The sequence below is a fragment of the Haliotis rufescens genome, unplaced genomic scaffold, assembly GCF_023055435.1.
Source record: "Haliotis rufescens isolate VD_foot unplaced genomic scaffold, xgHalRufe1.0.p SCAF_116, whole genome shotgun sequence".
NCBI lineage: Eukaryota > Metazoa > Mollusca > Gastropoda > Lepetellida > Haliotidae > Haliotis > Haliotis rufescens.
In genome coordinates this window covers 516,819-533,919 of record NW_025963798.1, presented here as the reverse complement: position 1 = coordinate 533,919, position 17,101 = coordinate 516,819, and the positions used below count along the sequence as shown (strand labels likewise).

The 17,101-nt window shown below is 42.0% G+C and overlaps 2 protein-coding genes across 3 annotated transcripts in view; one reads left to right on the top strand and one right to left on the bottom strand.

Moving 5' to 3' along the window:
• Nucleotides 1-17,101, top strand: part of LOC124121577 — a 207,548-nt gene that overhangs the window by 8,499 nt on the left and 181,948 nt on the right. The gene's annotated exons all lie outside the window — the stretch shown is intronic.
• On the bottom strand, nt 1,313-16,376 carry LOC124121581 (protein FosB-like). Of its 2 annotated transcripts, XM_046484599.2 has the most exons (4): nt 16,068-16,371; nt 4,297-4,560; nt 2,387-2,494; nt 1,313-1,898 (listed from the first exon to the last, which is right to left on the bottom strand). In XM_046484599.2, the coding sequence occupies exons 2-4, from the start codon at nt 4,543-4,545 to the stop codon at nt 1,533-1,535; spliced, it is 723 nt and encodes a 240-aa protein (XP_046340555.1). In that variant the 5' UTR covers nt 4,546-4,560; nt 16,068-16,371; the 3' UTR covers nt 1,313-1,532. The 2 variants fall into 2 exon arrangements, with proteins under 2 accessions (XP_046340555.1, XP_046340556.1); XM_046484600.1 differs by lacking the exon at nt 2,387-2,494 and having other exon boundaries at nt 16,068-16,376.

The following is a 17,101-nucleotide window of genomic DNA, read 5'->3' as shown; positions in this document are numbered from 1 at the left end:
AATGGGTTTAACGTCGCGTCCAAGATTATTGCACTTATATAGCGACGTGCATGAACGTGTGTGTGTTTGTGTGGCTGCTTGTACTAATCCGGACTGATGCCGATTTATAGTGCTAGCACACTGAGGTACCATGCCGCAGTTTAACATGAATACCCCACTCAGACACAGTATACTGACTCCGAGCCGACCAGTCCTTGTTTTAGCCCCGTAATGTCGAGCGCCAGACAGGGTAACAACAAGTATCATCTTTTAACGTATTTTTGTATGACGCGGCCGGGGATCGAACCCCGGACCTTCCGCTCTCCGGGCGGACGCTCTACCACTAGACCACGGAGGCGGTCTGGCTGCATAGACAATCATGTCTCTGTAGTTATCACTACTTACTGGAATGTCCATTTCCACGAACAAACACGTTTAATATAGTAACTGAAATTTATATAAACAAGCTGATAAGTCAGTGTTGTTAAACGACCTCTCATGTCGGCTACGGTGAACATGTGGGAGGCGATATTCCAGCAATATCACGGCGGGGGACACCAGAAATGGGCTTCACACATTGTACCCATATCGGGAATCGAACCCGGGTCTTCGGCGTGACGAGCGAACGCTTTAACCACTCGGCTACCCGACCGCCCCTTCTTGACCTTGTGAACCAATGAAGTACTCGCAATACCATTTGACCTTTTGTATTGAAATTCCATTTAACCTTATGTGAAAATACTATTAACTGTAATAAATGTAATCAACCGAAAGTTTCTTTTTCATTTGTGTGTGCTGAATATCCTTAATTCTGATTTTGATAAGTGACATTTATTACATAACGCTGATCATGCAAATACTTCAGGTAGGGCTACCAAAGTTGTAAAAACTTGTGACCAATGCTTGTGAATAAAATATGTTTAAATAAAAATCAAATGTATCTAAAGCAGTATATTACAACTCTCAGTAGGAGGTATACGACATATTTATAAGCCCCAAGAATAAAGTTAATTATGTAATAGTCCAGCTGGGACAGAAACGCTCAAACTGTTATTATTTGGCGAATTAAACCGCATCGAACACTTTAAGCACTGGCCTCACTCATCGCCGTCCACGCATCTACAGTGGGTGAGTGAGTATGGTTTTACGCCGCTTTAGCAATATTTCAGCATTATCACGGCAGGGGACACCAGAAATGGGCTTCACACAGTGTACCGTGGAATCGAACCCGGGCCTTCAGCGTGACGGGCGAACGCTTTAACCACTAGGCTACCCCACCGCCCCTACGCATCTACAGGACACTCGCTCAGTGAAAGCACAAAATAAAACGCTCTTGGTAATAAACAGTTTAATCCATCTCTGAAACTCATACAAAAATCAGCCACTCGTCAAATATCGCAATCCAAACTAAATATTTGCATATACATAAACAACGTCGCCCCGGGCGATTAATATCACTGTGTAATGCGGTAACAACTCCCTTGTTACAAAATAGAGGATTTGAATGAGGTACAGTTATTTGTAAACAGCAGCACAACTAACTACAAAAGTCACTAATCATTAGTGAGATCGGCCAGGAAATGGCGATTGTCGAGGTTGTAGATCACGGAGGCTTCATCTCCCGGTAGTGCGGGCTCAAAGTCATTTGAAAGCAGGTTCACGGAGGTTTCAACAGGAAGAAATTTCTTCGTGTCGTCCTGAAAGAAGTCGTAGAAACTCTCATCTTCGGACGTGGTGTTTGAGATGGCTGGGGAAAATGAACCACATCGGCCATTTTGAGGAGGTGTCACGTGACCTTTATGACATGCGCGTGTGAGCATGTGATGGACGAGCATGGCCTCAAGTCGGCGCTTCTCCTCTCGCAGTTCAGCCACTTCCTCTTCGAGTTTTTGTCGCTTGTCGCTTTGCTCTGAGAATAACTGAAAAGAAATGACAGTGTATTTCAGAGACGGGACACAAGGTGTGGTAAAATACACAAGACTTCAACCAATTCTTGTTTCCAAAACGATTTAAAAAAGAACATGAGAAATCCGAGACATTTTTTAATCCTTTTCCCTGGTGTGTTCGGTGTTCATAAAAACATATGTTATAAAGTTTTTATTAGCTTTTCGTATTTCGGGTAATTTGAGACTTATTTACATGTTGGAATTAATTGAAAATGTCAGTGTGGATTTTTAAAGACTCTGACGAACCAATGATCATAATAGGTACGGCCCAAGATTCGAACCAACGACCATCGGATCCGGTTGATTGTAAGGGACGCAACTCTCACATCGTATTGCTGCGCTTTGTACATTATTTTCATCAACATTTTATATTGGTTAGTATCAAAGAGATTGCGATGGAAGGGCTAATCATAGCGTTCATGTAAGCGGCCTGTAAGTGAGGGGGTCGGGAGCCGGAGTACCTGCAGGAACGTCTCTTGCTCCTGGCGTTTCTTCTTCCGGCATCTCTGAGCTGCCACCCGGTTCTGTGCACGTCTTCGCTCCTGCTTCGCCACCTCGTCCGCCGTCAGCTGCAGACAGACACCACACACGGTCAGTGAGTGAGTGAGTGAGTGGGAGGCTGGTGCGTGGGAAGGAGGGGGTGGGGGGGGGGGGGGGTGGGGGGGGGGTGGGGGGGGATCATTGACATCATGAGTAGTAGTAGTAGTAGTAGTAGTAGTAGTAGTAGTAGCATCGCACCCGACGGCGTGAATCGATTACCTACAGACCGCCGTCATACACTGGATAGTTGAACACACAACACACACACTACACACACATATCCTATACACACACTACACCTCAACTACACCTACACTACATACACAGTACACACACACTACACACAGATATACTACACACACACACTACACCTACACTACACACAAATACTACACACACACTACACACAGATATACTACACATACACACTACACTACACACACACTACACCTACACTACACACTACACACATATACTTCACACACACACCTACACTACACTACACACACACACCTACAATACACTACACACACAGACACTACTACACACACACACACAAACACACACACACACACACACCTACACTACACACACACACACACTATTGTTACGTTAAGTACCATAGCGACTGTATTAGTAAATATTGACACAACAACTGCCTCGTGTTTACAGTGGACTATTGTGCAGGCGTCCTGTCATCTCTTCATCATTTCGACTCCCGAGACAACACAAAGAGAGAACCTCTCAAGTGTCCTTCCACGGAAGAATAATGAGTATTCTTGTTTATTGGGCCTCTCTGTTCATCCTCCGTGTCGATGTCTTATTTCTGGTTTCGAAATTAATTTATTTATGAAGGGGGAGGAATAACGGCTTTATTCAACAGCAGTCCGGTGGGGCGTGTCGGAGTCCAGCTGCTGCTGCTGGTGGCGGTGATGATGATGAACAGTCTGAAGGTTTCAATTCCGCGTATTGATGGAACGGTTGAAGTCATTCCATTGTGAATAGATAAGTGAATTATTTATAATCATACATTAATTTTCCTCAAGCAATGATATTAGCGTTTCTTATCTGCGTAGATTGTGTTTTAATGTGTAGTCAGGTTTGAGAAAACATCATTGTGAATTACTTTTGTTCATGTCTGTAAACGTACTATGATAATGAACACTAGACGGTGAATTTAATGAAATATTGAGGAGTCAATCACTTCGCCAAGATAAAACATGTTTTAGAGAAATGAGTGATTTCAGTTATTAAGCATTAAATTATCAAAGATTAGGAGACAGAAGCTACTACTGCTACTCCTGCCGGTGCTACTATTATTATTACTACTACTACTACTACTACTACTACAACTACAAAAACTGACCCGTGAAGATTCCGGGGTAGAACAGGTCTTCAGCAACCCGTGCTTGCCATAAAAAATGATGTTTGTCGTGAAAGGTGACTAACGGGATCGGGTGGTCAGGCTCGCTGACTTGGTTGATGCATGTCATCGATCGATGCTCATGATGTCAATCACAGGATTGTCTTGTCCAGACTCGATTATTTTACAGACCGCCGTCATAGCTGGAATATTGCTGAGTGCGGCGTTATACAACAAACAATCAAACAAACAAACAAACTACAGACGCTGCTGCTACTACTACTGCTACTACTACTACTACTACTACTACTACTACGACTACAACTCCGACTGCTGATAATCGTGATGGTGCTACTACTACTACTACTACTACTACTACTACTACTACTACTAGTGTTCAGCATTATTACTATATTATTTTCATACCGCACTTAAAGTACAAGAGACGAGACAACGAGTCGATGGTACCTCATACACCGTCGAGCGAGTCTCCTCGTGGGTTATCTCCCCTTGACCGCTCGACAGTCGCCTCAACATGATCGCGGCTCGCAACTCTTCCTTCAGGATGGGAGTCACTTGATGCATGCGACACGCCTCATCTACGGCCTGCTGCAGACGGGGGTCGGGTTTGGCTTGTCCGGGATGAGGCAGATTGGCTGTCAGGATATCATGGGTGTGGTCATTCTGAGACGAACGCCGTGTGTCCGAGTCGGTCATTGTGATCGCGTGCGTCTGAAGTGAAAGGTGCGAATAATGTACAGCTAATGGAAGACACGGTAGGCACGGGACTTGCAATAACTCGCTGAAATTAAAATGTTTGGGGAAAATAGAACGTCACACATGATGACAGAGGGGTTGAAATTGTGTATTTTTTTACAACCAATTTTTTTTTCTATATCTGAATTTAGTTATCTCACGTACAATGCTTTTGTGTCTAACACTCCGACAATGGAATCATTGTCACACACACACACACACACACACACACACACACGCGCAGTTGAACGTGTCACGTGACAACAACCACATCATAAAGTCATCAAATGCACTTGAAGACACCGAAATATAACATAAATCCACATTACTTCCTACAATGAAACGATTTGCTAAATGCACTTACAAGTCAGAACAGAATTAAATGAAGCCAGAATATGTACAAATATAATTATAGTGCGGCATGCTTATTCTCAAGGACGGATGCTGAAGGGAAGGCGGTGAGGTCGGATCACAGGTTGTCATTGCAAGTCGATCAGTACGACAGATTACCCGGCTATGCTATACAAGTTCCAAGGATAATAATACATCTGTCTGCCTTGCTCGAGTGCACAATGTTAATATCATAAGAAGCACAAACATACCATCTCATTTTGAATTTAAACTGTAGTCCAATACTTTTCTGCTCATCTCGATTAATATGGTCGGAATACAAGGAGTTCGTTAAGTACATTGACAAACCTACTTAGTTCAAAATAAATTCAGCCTCTGTGTGTGTCTTTAAACATTTTCCTGTTGTGAGTTATCATAATGTGACGTCACCAGACGCTGATGTGTCGAGATAAAACTTGTGTAGTCTAAACATGAGGTGATAATGGATGCTTATAGGAATTAATTAAGTTAGAAATGGGGAACGGATACTACAGATGTGTTGATAGGTGATAGTTTCTTCCATTTGGGTCATTTTGTTATATGAATGAAGGTGAATATAAATGATATGATATTTGAAAGTTACAGAGAGCATCATTTGGAGCGGAAAAGGGCGTGACCACCGACGAAATAATACTCAATTATCTTCTAGTTACGGTAAATTATTATGTGTATAAATGTAAAATTCTTGAAAAGATCTGTACATTTAAAAACTTTGCTAATGAGTTAGAGTTCCGTGTACAAATCATTAAGAAACATAATAATGTAGTGATGTAATGATAGAGCGAATATCAGAAGCTCTGCCCAAGTAATGTCGACGTAGTTTGCACATTCTACGACCCGTGTAGGGTCTGGTGTAAAATCGTGGCACCAAAAATAAAAATGGTTGTAATTATATCAAGTATAAATGGTGTCGAGTACCCGTTGCTAGGCACTGCCTCCGATAATGATGTAGTGGGAGTGCAGATAGTTACATCAACAGCTGTACCGGGGGATGTATACTGACCACTGACCACAGGGCAGGTAGTGCAGATAGTTACATCAACAGCTGTACCGGGGGATGTATACTGACCACTGACCACAGGGCAGGGAGTGCAGATAGTTACAGCAACAGCTGTACCGGGGGATGTATACTGACCACTGACCACTGACCACAGGGCAGGTAGTGCAGATAGTTACAGCAACAGCTGTACCGGGGGATGTATACTGACCACTGACCACAGGGCAGGTAGTGCAGATAGTTACATCAACAGCTGTACCGGGGGATGTATACTGACCACTGACCACAGGGCAGGGAGTGCAGATAGTTACAGCAACAGCTGTACCGGGGGATGTATACTGACCACTGACCACAGGGCAGGTAGTGCAGATAGTTACAGCAACAGCTGTACCGGGGGATGTTTACTGACCACTGACCACTGACCACAGGGCAGGTAGTGCAGATAGTTACATCAACAGCTGTACCGGGGGATGTATACTGACCACTGACCACTGACCACAGGGCAGGTAGTGCAGATAGTTACAGCAACAGCTGTACCGGGGGATGTATACTGACCACTGACCACAGGGCAGGTAGTGCAGATAGTTACATCAACAGCTGTACCGGGGGATGTATACTGACCACTGACCACAGGGCAGGGAGTGCAGATAGTTACAGCAACAGCTGTACCGGGGGATGTATACTGACCACTGACCACAGGGCAGGTAGTGCAGATAGTTACAGCAACAGCTGTACCGGGGGATGTTTACTGACCACTGACCACTGACCACAGGGCAGGTAGTGCAGATAGTTACAGCAACAGCTGTACCGGGGGATGTATACTGACCACTGACCACAGGGCAGGTAGTGCAGATAGTTACAGCAACAGCTGTACCGGGGGATGTTTACTGACCACTGACCACTGACCACAGGGCAGGTAGTGCAGATAGTTACAGCAACAGCTGTACCGGGGGATGTATACTGACCACTGACCACAGGGCAGCTGTTCGCTGGGAGGTCACGACTGTGTATGTGGATTTGGGAAAGTTAGAAATCGAATTAAAAAATGCAGGTAAGATAAGATAAGATAATATTTTATTATTGTGTCACACGGCATACGTTACACTGGAATTAAAACAATTATCACAGAAATATGTATGGTCCGGCCTAAACTAAAGGTCTCTGAGACACAATATTAACTTGATGAAACAATAGGAGCACTCAACGTGCTAACATATCAAAACATATCAAAAATAGTGTTTAAATAATTTGCAGATACAAACATACCACGTCAACCATATTAATTCAATTCAACTAGGAGTATTTATACTTAGGGAACTCATGAGAGGGATTTCCTCCGCTTAAACACAGTGTTCACGACAGCGGCAAGGACTAACGATCAGTCATCACGCTGCGTTAAAAAGGCAAATTGATCAAATGGAGCCATGTCAACAAACAATGGATTAACAAAAGGCTTGATGAAGTAAACACGATCTTATATCAGAATAGAATTATAGTTAACTAAAAAATGAGCTTCATCTTCACACAGGTAGAAAAATTCTGTAAGGTGTGTGCGTGTGTGTGTGGGGGGGGGGGGGGGGGGGGGGGGGGGCTAAACGATGGCCGTATTATGCGTGACGGCAATAAGCTCTTAATAATTGTTAAAATAAGATTTCAAGGCCTTAGCAAAAGATAGCTTAATGTTATTTCTGTACCCCTCACTACTGGACATATCGACAGCTATCTTTCACAGGGTTCGTTCATTCAACTGCTAATGAGGCGGTTCTGGGGCACCTTGTCTTAGCGTGTGAACATCGGTGGGAAAACGACAGATACCTAGATATACAAGATGGATATCAATATAGAGTCTACTTGACCCTGATGGAGACTATTGCGCTATAGATACAGGGCCATTGCCATAACAGACACAGCAGTCACACAACATGATTGGACGTAAAAGAAGAATGAGAATATTTATACTCGCGAAACCTTGTCGGTGCTAGGTCTTTCAAATTCCAATTACCTACGAACTACTTGTGGATAACACAATTGTGTGAACGAAATATATAGCTCCAGAAGAACCAACTACCACAGTTATAACATAACGACTGGTGGTTGTACATTTCTCGATGACACACATGTTTGTGTGGTTTCAGAATACGCACAAGTATCGGTACCGCAACTCGTTTCTTTAAAACGATTGAAATAAAAAAAAAATTTTAATATTAATTAGTAAAGTTGAAATGGGAGCCGAGTAATTAAGCATTTTACCTTTTTCAGACAGTATCTGTGTTACAAAACACAATTTGATATATCATATTTATAAACCCACCGGTGCAACACAGATCTCTATTCACATTTCACTGAATATTATATTAAAAAAGCACAAGTTTCAACGATTTCTGCAATTTCAGAAATACCTCCTTATATAAATGAATGAGCGAATGAGTTAAATTAGACAAATCGTTAATACATGGGATATCTATTTTTAAAGGTAAAAAAAACAGTACAAGACAGTTACCCGCTTGCTAACATATTATTTGTCCATACCACTGATAATGTTTTTTATTTGAAAGAACCACTCCGTGCTCGTAGGTTTCACCAAGGCGGTAAACGTCTAAACCCAACATCACATCGGGCTTTCCTCCCACATCAAGCTGTAAACATATAACCGAAATACTGAAACAGCGTTAAACCAACTCACTCACTCGATCGCTATACCACGGACCTGTCATAGCACCGCAGACTACCTCATGTCGACAGGGAATTCACATAAAACATCGGAAATAGAAATAAATAGATAAAAGTATGAAATTATTGGCCATAGACAATCAGAAATTGTTCTTTTACGCAAACAAAAAACTCGTGAATATGAGATCAAAATTATGAACGAGCATTACAATGAATTAATACTTTAAACACAAACAGCATATCACGAGCTTACAATGTAACAAACAACAACATGCCTACATGGTTACATTGTAATTCAAAACCATAAATATATTATGCCAACAGCCGACTTGACAATGCAGGCAACACATGCATTATGCACCGGGCTTTATACATAGATTCAAATAAATCATTATGATGTACACATACGCACTGTCGATTTAATACTGTGAGGTCATTCGGTGCATTTCATCATCCTACTCTGGGGTGAGCGAGTACATTTCGATCGCCCGGGATTTGCTTAATTAATGTAATTTGTGTATAAAAGATCAGCTTCGCAGTCTAACCAGTCAGATGTAGGCACGCACCGATAAACTGTACCCTACGACCAAACTGTACTGCCTAAATATTATGTAGTTATATTTTCACTCGTGGTTGTTTACGACGGAATGTGTTGACACGGTCGGTTGTATATAGCAACACGCCCATAGACAGCAGCTGATCGAGCCGTGTGTATTTCATGCAAAGAGACAAAGGTTCAGCGCATCAACATACATATTTTTTTAAATCTTTCTGTCGGGGAGAATAGTTGTAATTGTTCCATTACACAGCTATGGAAACGAATTAAACATGGCTACATATTTTCCATATTGTAAGCACTGATTATAACAGTTAATATGTGTCTCCATGGCGGTGATATAAACGGTCGGGATGACATTAGCATCACGTGACCTATATTGATTCTTTAAAGTACAAATCTGCTAAACGTACATATCTCATTGATATTCATGAAGGCGGATTTCGAGCATCGACTATGAATCAAATATTTCATTGCGCCTCGAACTATTAAACAACATGAGCGTTATGAGAAATAATGTTCCCCCGTGTCCATAAATAATCTCGTTGCTGTGATTTATAGGCCTTCATATTCAGGCGAAATGGACCGTCATGTTGTGTATATCTCTATATTACATTGTCACAATATATGTCGCCCTACTAACACACTGACCCACAAATCTGCGGGACATCATTAATATATTATTCCTTTATGAAAAAGGTAATATCTGATAAATGACAATATTAACGATACCGTGTGTTATTGATAAAAACACTGATACTACAATTAACCGGTTTTATTGACTCAGTAGCATGGAGAACAACAGTGTGAAATGTGCATGAAATCTACACGGACATGTAGCGTGAACCAGGTCAGATTGCGCGGTCTCCGTGCGAAACAATAATAAATAACTTACATTGTAATTTCCCATGTATTCACGGTAATGAACCAGACAATGCACCCCACAAAACACTTTATTCTTTTTAATTGCCCCAAATGAAATTGCAGTATTGTCTCAGACAAAAATAACCAGAGAAAATACTATATTGTCGGAGAATATTTTCGAAGACGTTTAATATTAAACGAAATAAGTGCTTCACACAAGGGCATATATTACGCCTGTATGCGAAATTATCGTTGGCTCAATTTATTGCTTTTCAAAAGCATATATATAAATACATATATAGTGAACAAAAAGGTTAGTGATCGTGAATGTTTTGGGGGAATTTTTTTGTACTGAAGACTAAGCCCACAATTTCATAAAAAATATCAAATTTTTTATCAAGATCCCGACATTTTTCTGTTCAGTATGTGTTAAACATTTCTAAAAAACTTCATCACGCCGGGAAACTTTTTCAAATATTTAAGACATCATGTAAATTCTTTTCTCTTCCTGTTGCAGCAACGTTTCATTGTATTCAACATTGTTCTCTCTAATCGCGGAATGAAGGCGCGACTTAAAGGATCTTGTACATACTTTATGTGATAAATGCAACGTATAAATGTTAATATTCCCAAGACGTCAGAGCGTCACTTGGTATAGGTCGGGTAATATTATAGAACGTCCTGAAGACTAATAACAGTCTACACAGTCCAGCCAGTGTGAGTCTGTGGTCCTAGCAGACAAATATTTGATTAAATGTATTATAGTTACTTACTTTGCTGGTCCCGACTATTTGCTGTAGTTATGCTGTATAAATGCTTATAACGAACTACGGTTATAACGAACTAAAATTAGTAGTCCCTTTGAGTTCGTTATAACCGTGCTTTACTGTACCAGTTACGTACAATATAGATAATCTCAACCGAGGGTCTTTTGATATCAAATATATCAACACGAGTTGATAAAAGTGGAAAAATACCTAGGCTTGCCGAGGAGTTTTGCCACTTTTATCAACGAGTGTTGATAAATTTGAAATCAAAAGACATGAGGGTGAGATTTTATTTATCATCCAACATCATTCTTCAAACATTTACAGTTTATAGACAATAATTAGCAGTGTCTTCAGTGTTAAAAGTACTGCTAACAGCTTCAGTAGCAGAGCCATTAGTGATGTCATTTGGTTGTGACGTCATGGTAACCAGTGACGTCACAATGGTCTGCAAAGCATTGTGATGCAATTATAGATATCGCTTGATTTCATCCAAGCGATATCTCCCGTGGGAGCCAGTTTTGGATGATAAATATACATCGCACTGGCCAAGCGTAAAAAATAAGGGTGGAACCAGTGAGAAGACATATGATGCTAAATGCCAGTGGAACGGTATGACTCTAATGTGACTGTATGACTCTAATGTGACTGTATGACTCTAATGTGACTGTATGACTCTAATGTGACTTCATGGGTGAGTATGGTTTTACGCCGCTTTTGGCAATATTCCAGCAATATCATGGCGGGGTACACCAGAAATGGGCTTCACACATTGTACCCATATCCGGAATCGAACCCGGGTCTTCGGCGTGACGAGCGAACGCTTTAACCACACGGCTACCCGACCGCCCGGAAGTCACTTTGGGTCATGGTTTAAAACGTATTTGGCAAGGTCGCACACCGTATTCCCAAGAAATATTTTTATCAGTTCTAGTACAGGCCTTGGGGCCAGATCTTCACGGTGTCGGAACGGGAATCGAATTTAAAAATAAAATAAAGTAGAACCCAGACATCAAATAAGGACTGGGGACTGGGACATCGAATAGCTAGAATCGCTGAAGCAAGTCTGACGTTTTGGCTGCAGTTTGAAAAAGTGGACACGTATGGCTGAAGGAGTTAAATTTCTAACCCAGGGCTCACAGGCGAAACAAACTACCCCTCTATGTTATATTTAATAGTGTGTTGTTGAAGACTCATACTCCTTGTGATCTTATAACAGGTTCGGCTGAATGATGCGCGGCTGTGGTCGTCTCTGCCGTGATGACAGTGGTGCATGTAGGTTGGTCTGGTAGTAGTTTTATCGCCGTGTACCCGGGGCACCTGGCTATCTCACCTGTCATCAGATCGATTAAACCCACGCAAGAAACTTGCCAAACTGACTCACCTGCGTTGCGGGTTATAGAGGACCTTGAGTTTTGATTGAGACACCCACGTTTAAAAAGCCCCAAGTGTGTCATATATTGACAGCGTTTTACGCCGTCCCGTGACCCCGCCCACTGTTTGTCACGGCTGAATGGGTTTGTCGTCTACTCAACCTTATCGATTGAAAATCATTTTTTGTAATTGACACATCCAGCTGATGTCAAGTGATGTATATTTCTGCCAGTCACTGTCGACAGGTGTTCATATATCAATCGCCTCATGATGAATGCACGGGACTATGCGAGACAACATCGCATTGTGCACTGTACGGGAGTTACAATAATAATAATAATATGCATAAGAAATATGTTCAAGATAATACTCTTATAGAAACACTATACAACCATTTTAGAATACATTTCTTAAACGCGGTAGCGTTGTGGTCCCGATAAATGGAATATATATATAGCATTGGTTGCTGTGTACAGAAAGAATGCATGCATACGAATTGAAATGTTTAAACAAGTGCTCGACCCGGTGTGTGTGTGTGTGTGTGTGTGTGTGTGTGTGTGTGTGTGTGTGTGTGTGTGTTTAGGTGTGTGTGTGTTTAGGTGTGTGGATGGAGGGTGGTATACTTCAGTCAGAGCAAAACGTACAATCTTTTTTTCTTTTAGGGGGTGGTAGGGGTTGGGGACAATTCAGTATTTATAAAACCCCTGAGCAAATTATTTATTCAGCAATATCGGCGACATGATTAGTTTTGGGGGAATAAAACAGCAAATAATGTCCCCGACCCTCCGAACTCCCAGAATATCATATGGTCGGGCCCTACCAAAATATCCCTAGAGGTCACGAGGGTCACTCGACCATGGAACGTGTTATTGATAGTGAGTGAGTATTGTGTTAAACCAGTGAGTGAGTGAGTGAGTGAGTGAGTGAGTGAGTGAGTGAGTGAGTGAGTTGTAAGCTTCTGTTCGGGTTAGGGTTGGACTAAGTATGTATAGGAGGTAGTTCCTGACGCTGAATCTTGTTAATACGAGTCACGGAGTGTGAAGCGCTGAGTGTGCAGATCAACTGGTTGAATACAGAAATGGCGGCTGTAAACCCCAAACCGGATTGACTGCAATGAAGGTGTCGGGTGTCAACACAAATCTGGGTTGACTACAGTGAAGCTACCGGGTGTTAGAGACTGGGTTGACCACATGCGTCGGGGGTAACAGGTACCCGGGTTGACTACAGGTGTCGGGGGGTAATAAGCACCTGGGAGGACTAAAGGTGTCGGGGGTAACAGGTACCCGGGTTGACTACAGGTGTCGGGGGGTAATAAGCACCTGGGTGGACTAAAGGTGTCGGGGGTAACAGGCACCTGGGTTGACTACAGGTGTCGGGGGGTAATAAGCACCTGGGTGGACTAAAGGTGTCGGGGGTAACAGGTACCCGGGTTGACTACAGGTGTCGGGTGGTAATAAGCACCTGGGTGGACTAAAGGTGTCGGGGGTAACAGGCACCTGGGTTGACGACAGGTGTCGGGGGTAACAGGTACCTGGGTTGACTACAGTGAAGCTACCGGGTGTTAGAGACTGGGTTGACCACATGTGTCGGGGGGTAACAGGCATCAGGGTTGAACCTAGGTGTCGGGTGTTCTCACACTACAGGTGTCGGGTGTTCTCCCACTACATGTGGTTGTATGTCAGGGGGGGGGGGGGGGGGGGGTTGTGGCTGTCCCACCAGGGCACTTATTGCCAGGAATGCGCACACAAAGTGCAGACGAACATCAAAACCACCTGCAGGCTGCTGGCATCTGCCGTGACAGCACGGTGTATATACTTAGTGCATCCCCCTCTCCCTCCCATCCCCCATCATGTACTACAGACTAGCCGAGACTACAAAAAGTAACTAAAGTAACTATAAACTGTCAGATCAGGCGTGACGGTAATTATAACGAAACAGACAAAATAAAATGCTCATCCTCATCTTCATCTTCCATTAATTTCCTAATTCGGGCACGAATTCGGGTAAACGAGGTTCCTCAATTGTTTATCCCTATCCCAACTATATTAGTTCATGATACTGATTAGTTAGGGTCAATTTCTACCTAAACACGTCCTTCCGATGAGGAGAATTTCAGATAAACGTGTTGCGGCAGTTGGTAGTAAAATAGGTCAAGTATTGATGCACATGTACTGGCAAAACTGGTCAGGGTTAGGGAATAATTATAAGGATGGATATCATAATTTATGTTGAGAAATATACATCATCATCATAATGTATACGGGGGGAAGGACATTCAGCTGGGCATTGTGGAGCTTCGGGTTTTGAAAGTTAAAACAACTGGCATTTATGTCTACAATTTAATTACGCCCTAGCTATCATTTTACTGTTTATGAATAATAATTGCGGGCGTCCGATATCAGTGTTAATATCACGCTAGCATCTGACCGAACACAGAGCAGAGAGCTTTCGCTTGTGAAACCGCATATGACGTCAATAGCATTGTTAATTTCAATCATTACAGGAAAAAGACACTGCGATGTTAAACAATGATTATTGTATCGGTAGATATGATGAAAACAATGAGCCATTATCGTCTTGATTGACAGTAATGGACATGAGTAATCAATTTCAAACAGAGCTACTCGTGTCTCCCGACGTGTAAAGATTCTGCACTGTTACAATTATGACCTGGCACGATGTATATACGGCTTTAGAGAGGTCGAGGAGTACAAGCGAGCGGCCCAGTGCTCTTCCAAACCCATCATCACTGACGAATATGCAAATTTGAGCTACGCGCACGTGTGTTACCTTATTTTCATCCATAAATGTCGGGTCATGTGGCAACACCTTCATGTCCGATTTTTTTCATAATTATGTTCATATATTATGCTTAACAGTCCGTCCATGACGTAATTTGGTCCAGATTTAAACAAAAGCACAATTGTTTTACAAATATAAGACAACGTTTATACATTTCGCAAGAAAAAAAAGTTGTAGGCTGCCTTTTATCAGTATATAGCATACATATTCTGTGCCCTACTTACACAGGGCGACAGCGGACAAAGTGTCTGGCAATATGCCATCTTTGTTCGTTTCAAAACAGAAATCGACACCAGCTATGAACATGGAAATATACAACTATAAAGTATTGTTTACGTAATTCTTTCCGATATATGTGTTGGGATAATTACGGTAGAAGTGATCAAGCAGGTGCGGTTGTGAGTTTATTCTGCCTGATCACAAAGCTGCGATTGTGGTGACCGATGGTATGACTCACCAGAGGAAATTGACGTGCAAGTTGGTGAAATGTACATGTTCATATGTCATATCTGTGAAGCATGACTGATTGCTAATGAAGACGTCAAATGTGTCTACATTGCACAGATAGGACTCAAGCAAATCGTAAGACTGCCACACATGAAATCAGATAAATATTACCGAGTAATAATAGACAAATAGGGTATCAACTTGCAAATGAAAATATTGTTTATACTGTATTTCCAGACGTATTTATATAATGTTTGGATATATATAGCTTCGAAACTATATGCAGTGTATTATGAATGTATGTGGTATTCAATGTGACAAATTATTAATGGGTCGACTTAATTAATAAGTAAACCTCTCTCAGACAGTCGTACCACGCGCCTTCCAGCGAGGACAAACACACCAATCCATACCCAATAAAAGTCAGATCATTAAATATCGCTTTCGGACATTTTCACACTATCCATTGGGATATATACTTCATCAGAAATTGACATGGATAATATGTGCACAATAGATCACAAAGGTACGAGAATACTCTCAAAAAGCGCAGACATCTGCATGTAATATTATCAATACGAGTTCAATAAACACAACAGAAGTGAGTCTACGATACCTTTAAAATATCCTGGAGCCTGACTGGTGTTTCCGCGACCGTTTCAACGCTCCAACTGAAGCATACTGCTTGCCGAGACCTGTTATATACAAGCTGTCAATCATCGGCACGCGCGCCACAGTCGACAACGCCCCTCTGACCTATTTAGTCAACGGCTATGACGGGTTTGTTTGACTTATTTAAAAGCCCCATCGCCGCATTTCGTTACCACCAGGTATACGGCTCGACTGTAACGACAGTACAGACGTAAATATTGATTGATAAACTGTCGCACATTGCGCAGCCCACCTGAACGTAGAAACCAGACCGCAGCGACCATACTTATTACTAATCACTATAAATAGCGCAGCAGGGGAATCCCCTCTCCGAGCGACGGAGCGGCTTGTCTGGTGTCAAGGCTACAAGACGGGCATTATCAAATTGCGCTGTCGTCGTCGTCGTGTGTGTCTCTCGCTAAATATTAATACTGATGTATCGTGGGCGCATTAAACTCTTGCAAGACTCCATATATGGTACTGGTGTAAAAGGAAAACATGCATGAGGAAATTGCGTTTCGACATGGTTTCTTTAAATAATGCTACCTACTAACTCTTTTGTACAAATCGATTTCTTTGTGGACAGGTTTAACGGCGGGTATTGTAGTCATTAAATATTTTCTATCTTTAACGCTTAACTCGCGTGTTAATCGAAATTCATATCTTGGGCATGCTTTATTAAACAATATCACCAACAAATAATCAAACGACCCTCATGGGTCTTAATATGAGCTAGTTGTCTTCAAGCTTCGCTACTTGAAATGTTAATGAACTGCTCGTCGATTGCAACTGGATTAGTGTTAGTAAATATCTCGCTTTATCCGTACACTGAGAGCTCGATGGACTCGAAATATCAGTTCTTATCTAACGGGATCGATTGATATAGCGTTCAATATAGATCTTTAAATTTAATCGACGTTCGTGTTTCGTCAATAAGTATCAGTTATGCCTAAAAACCTTGTGTCCTTCGTCAACGGATTGTGTATCTTAATTCTTTCA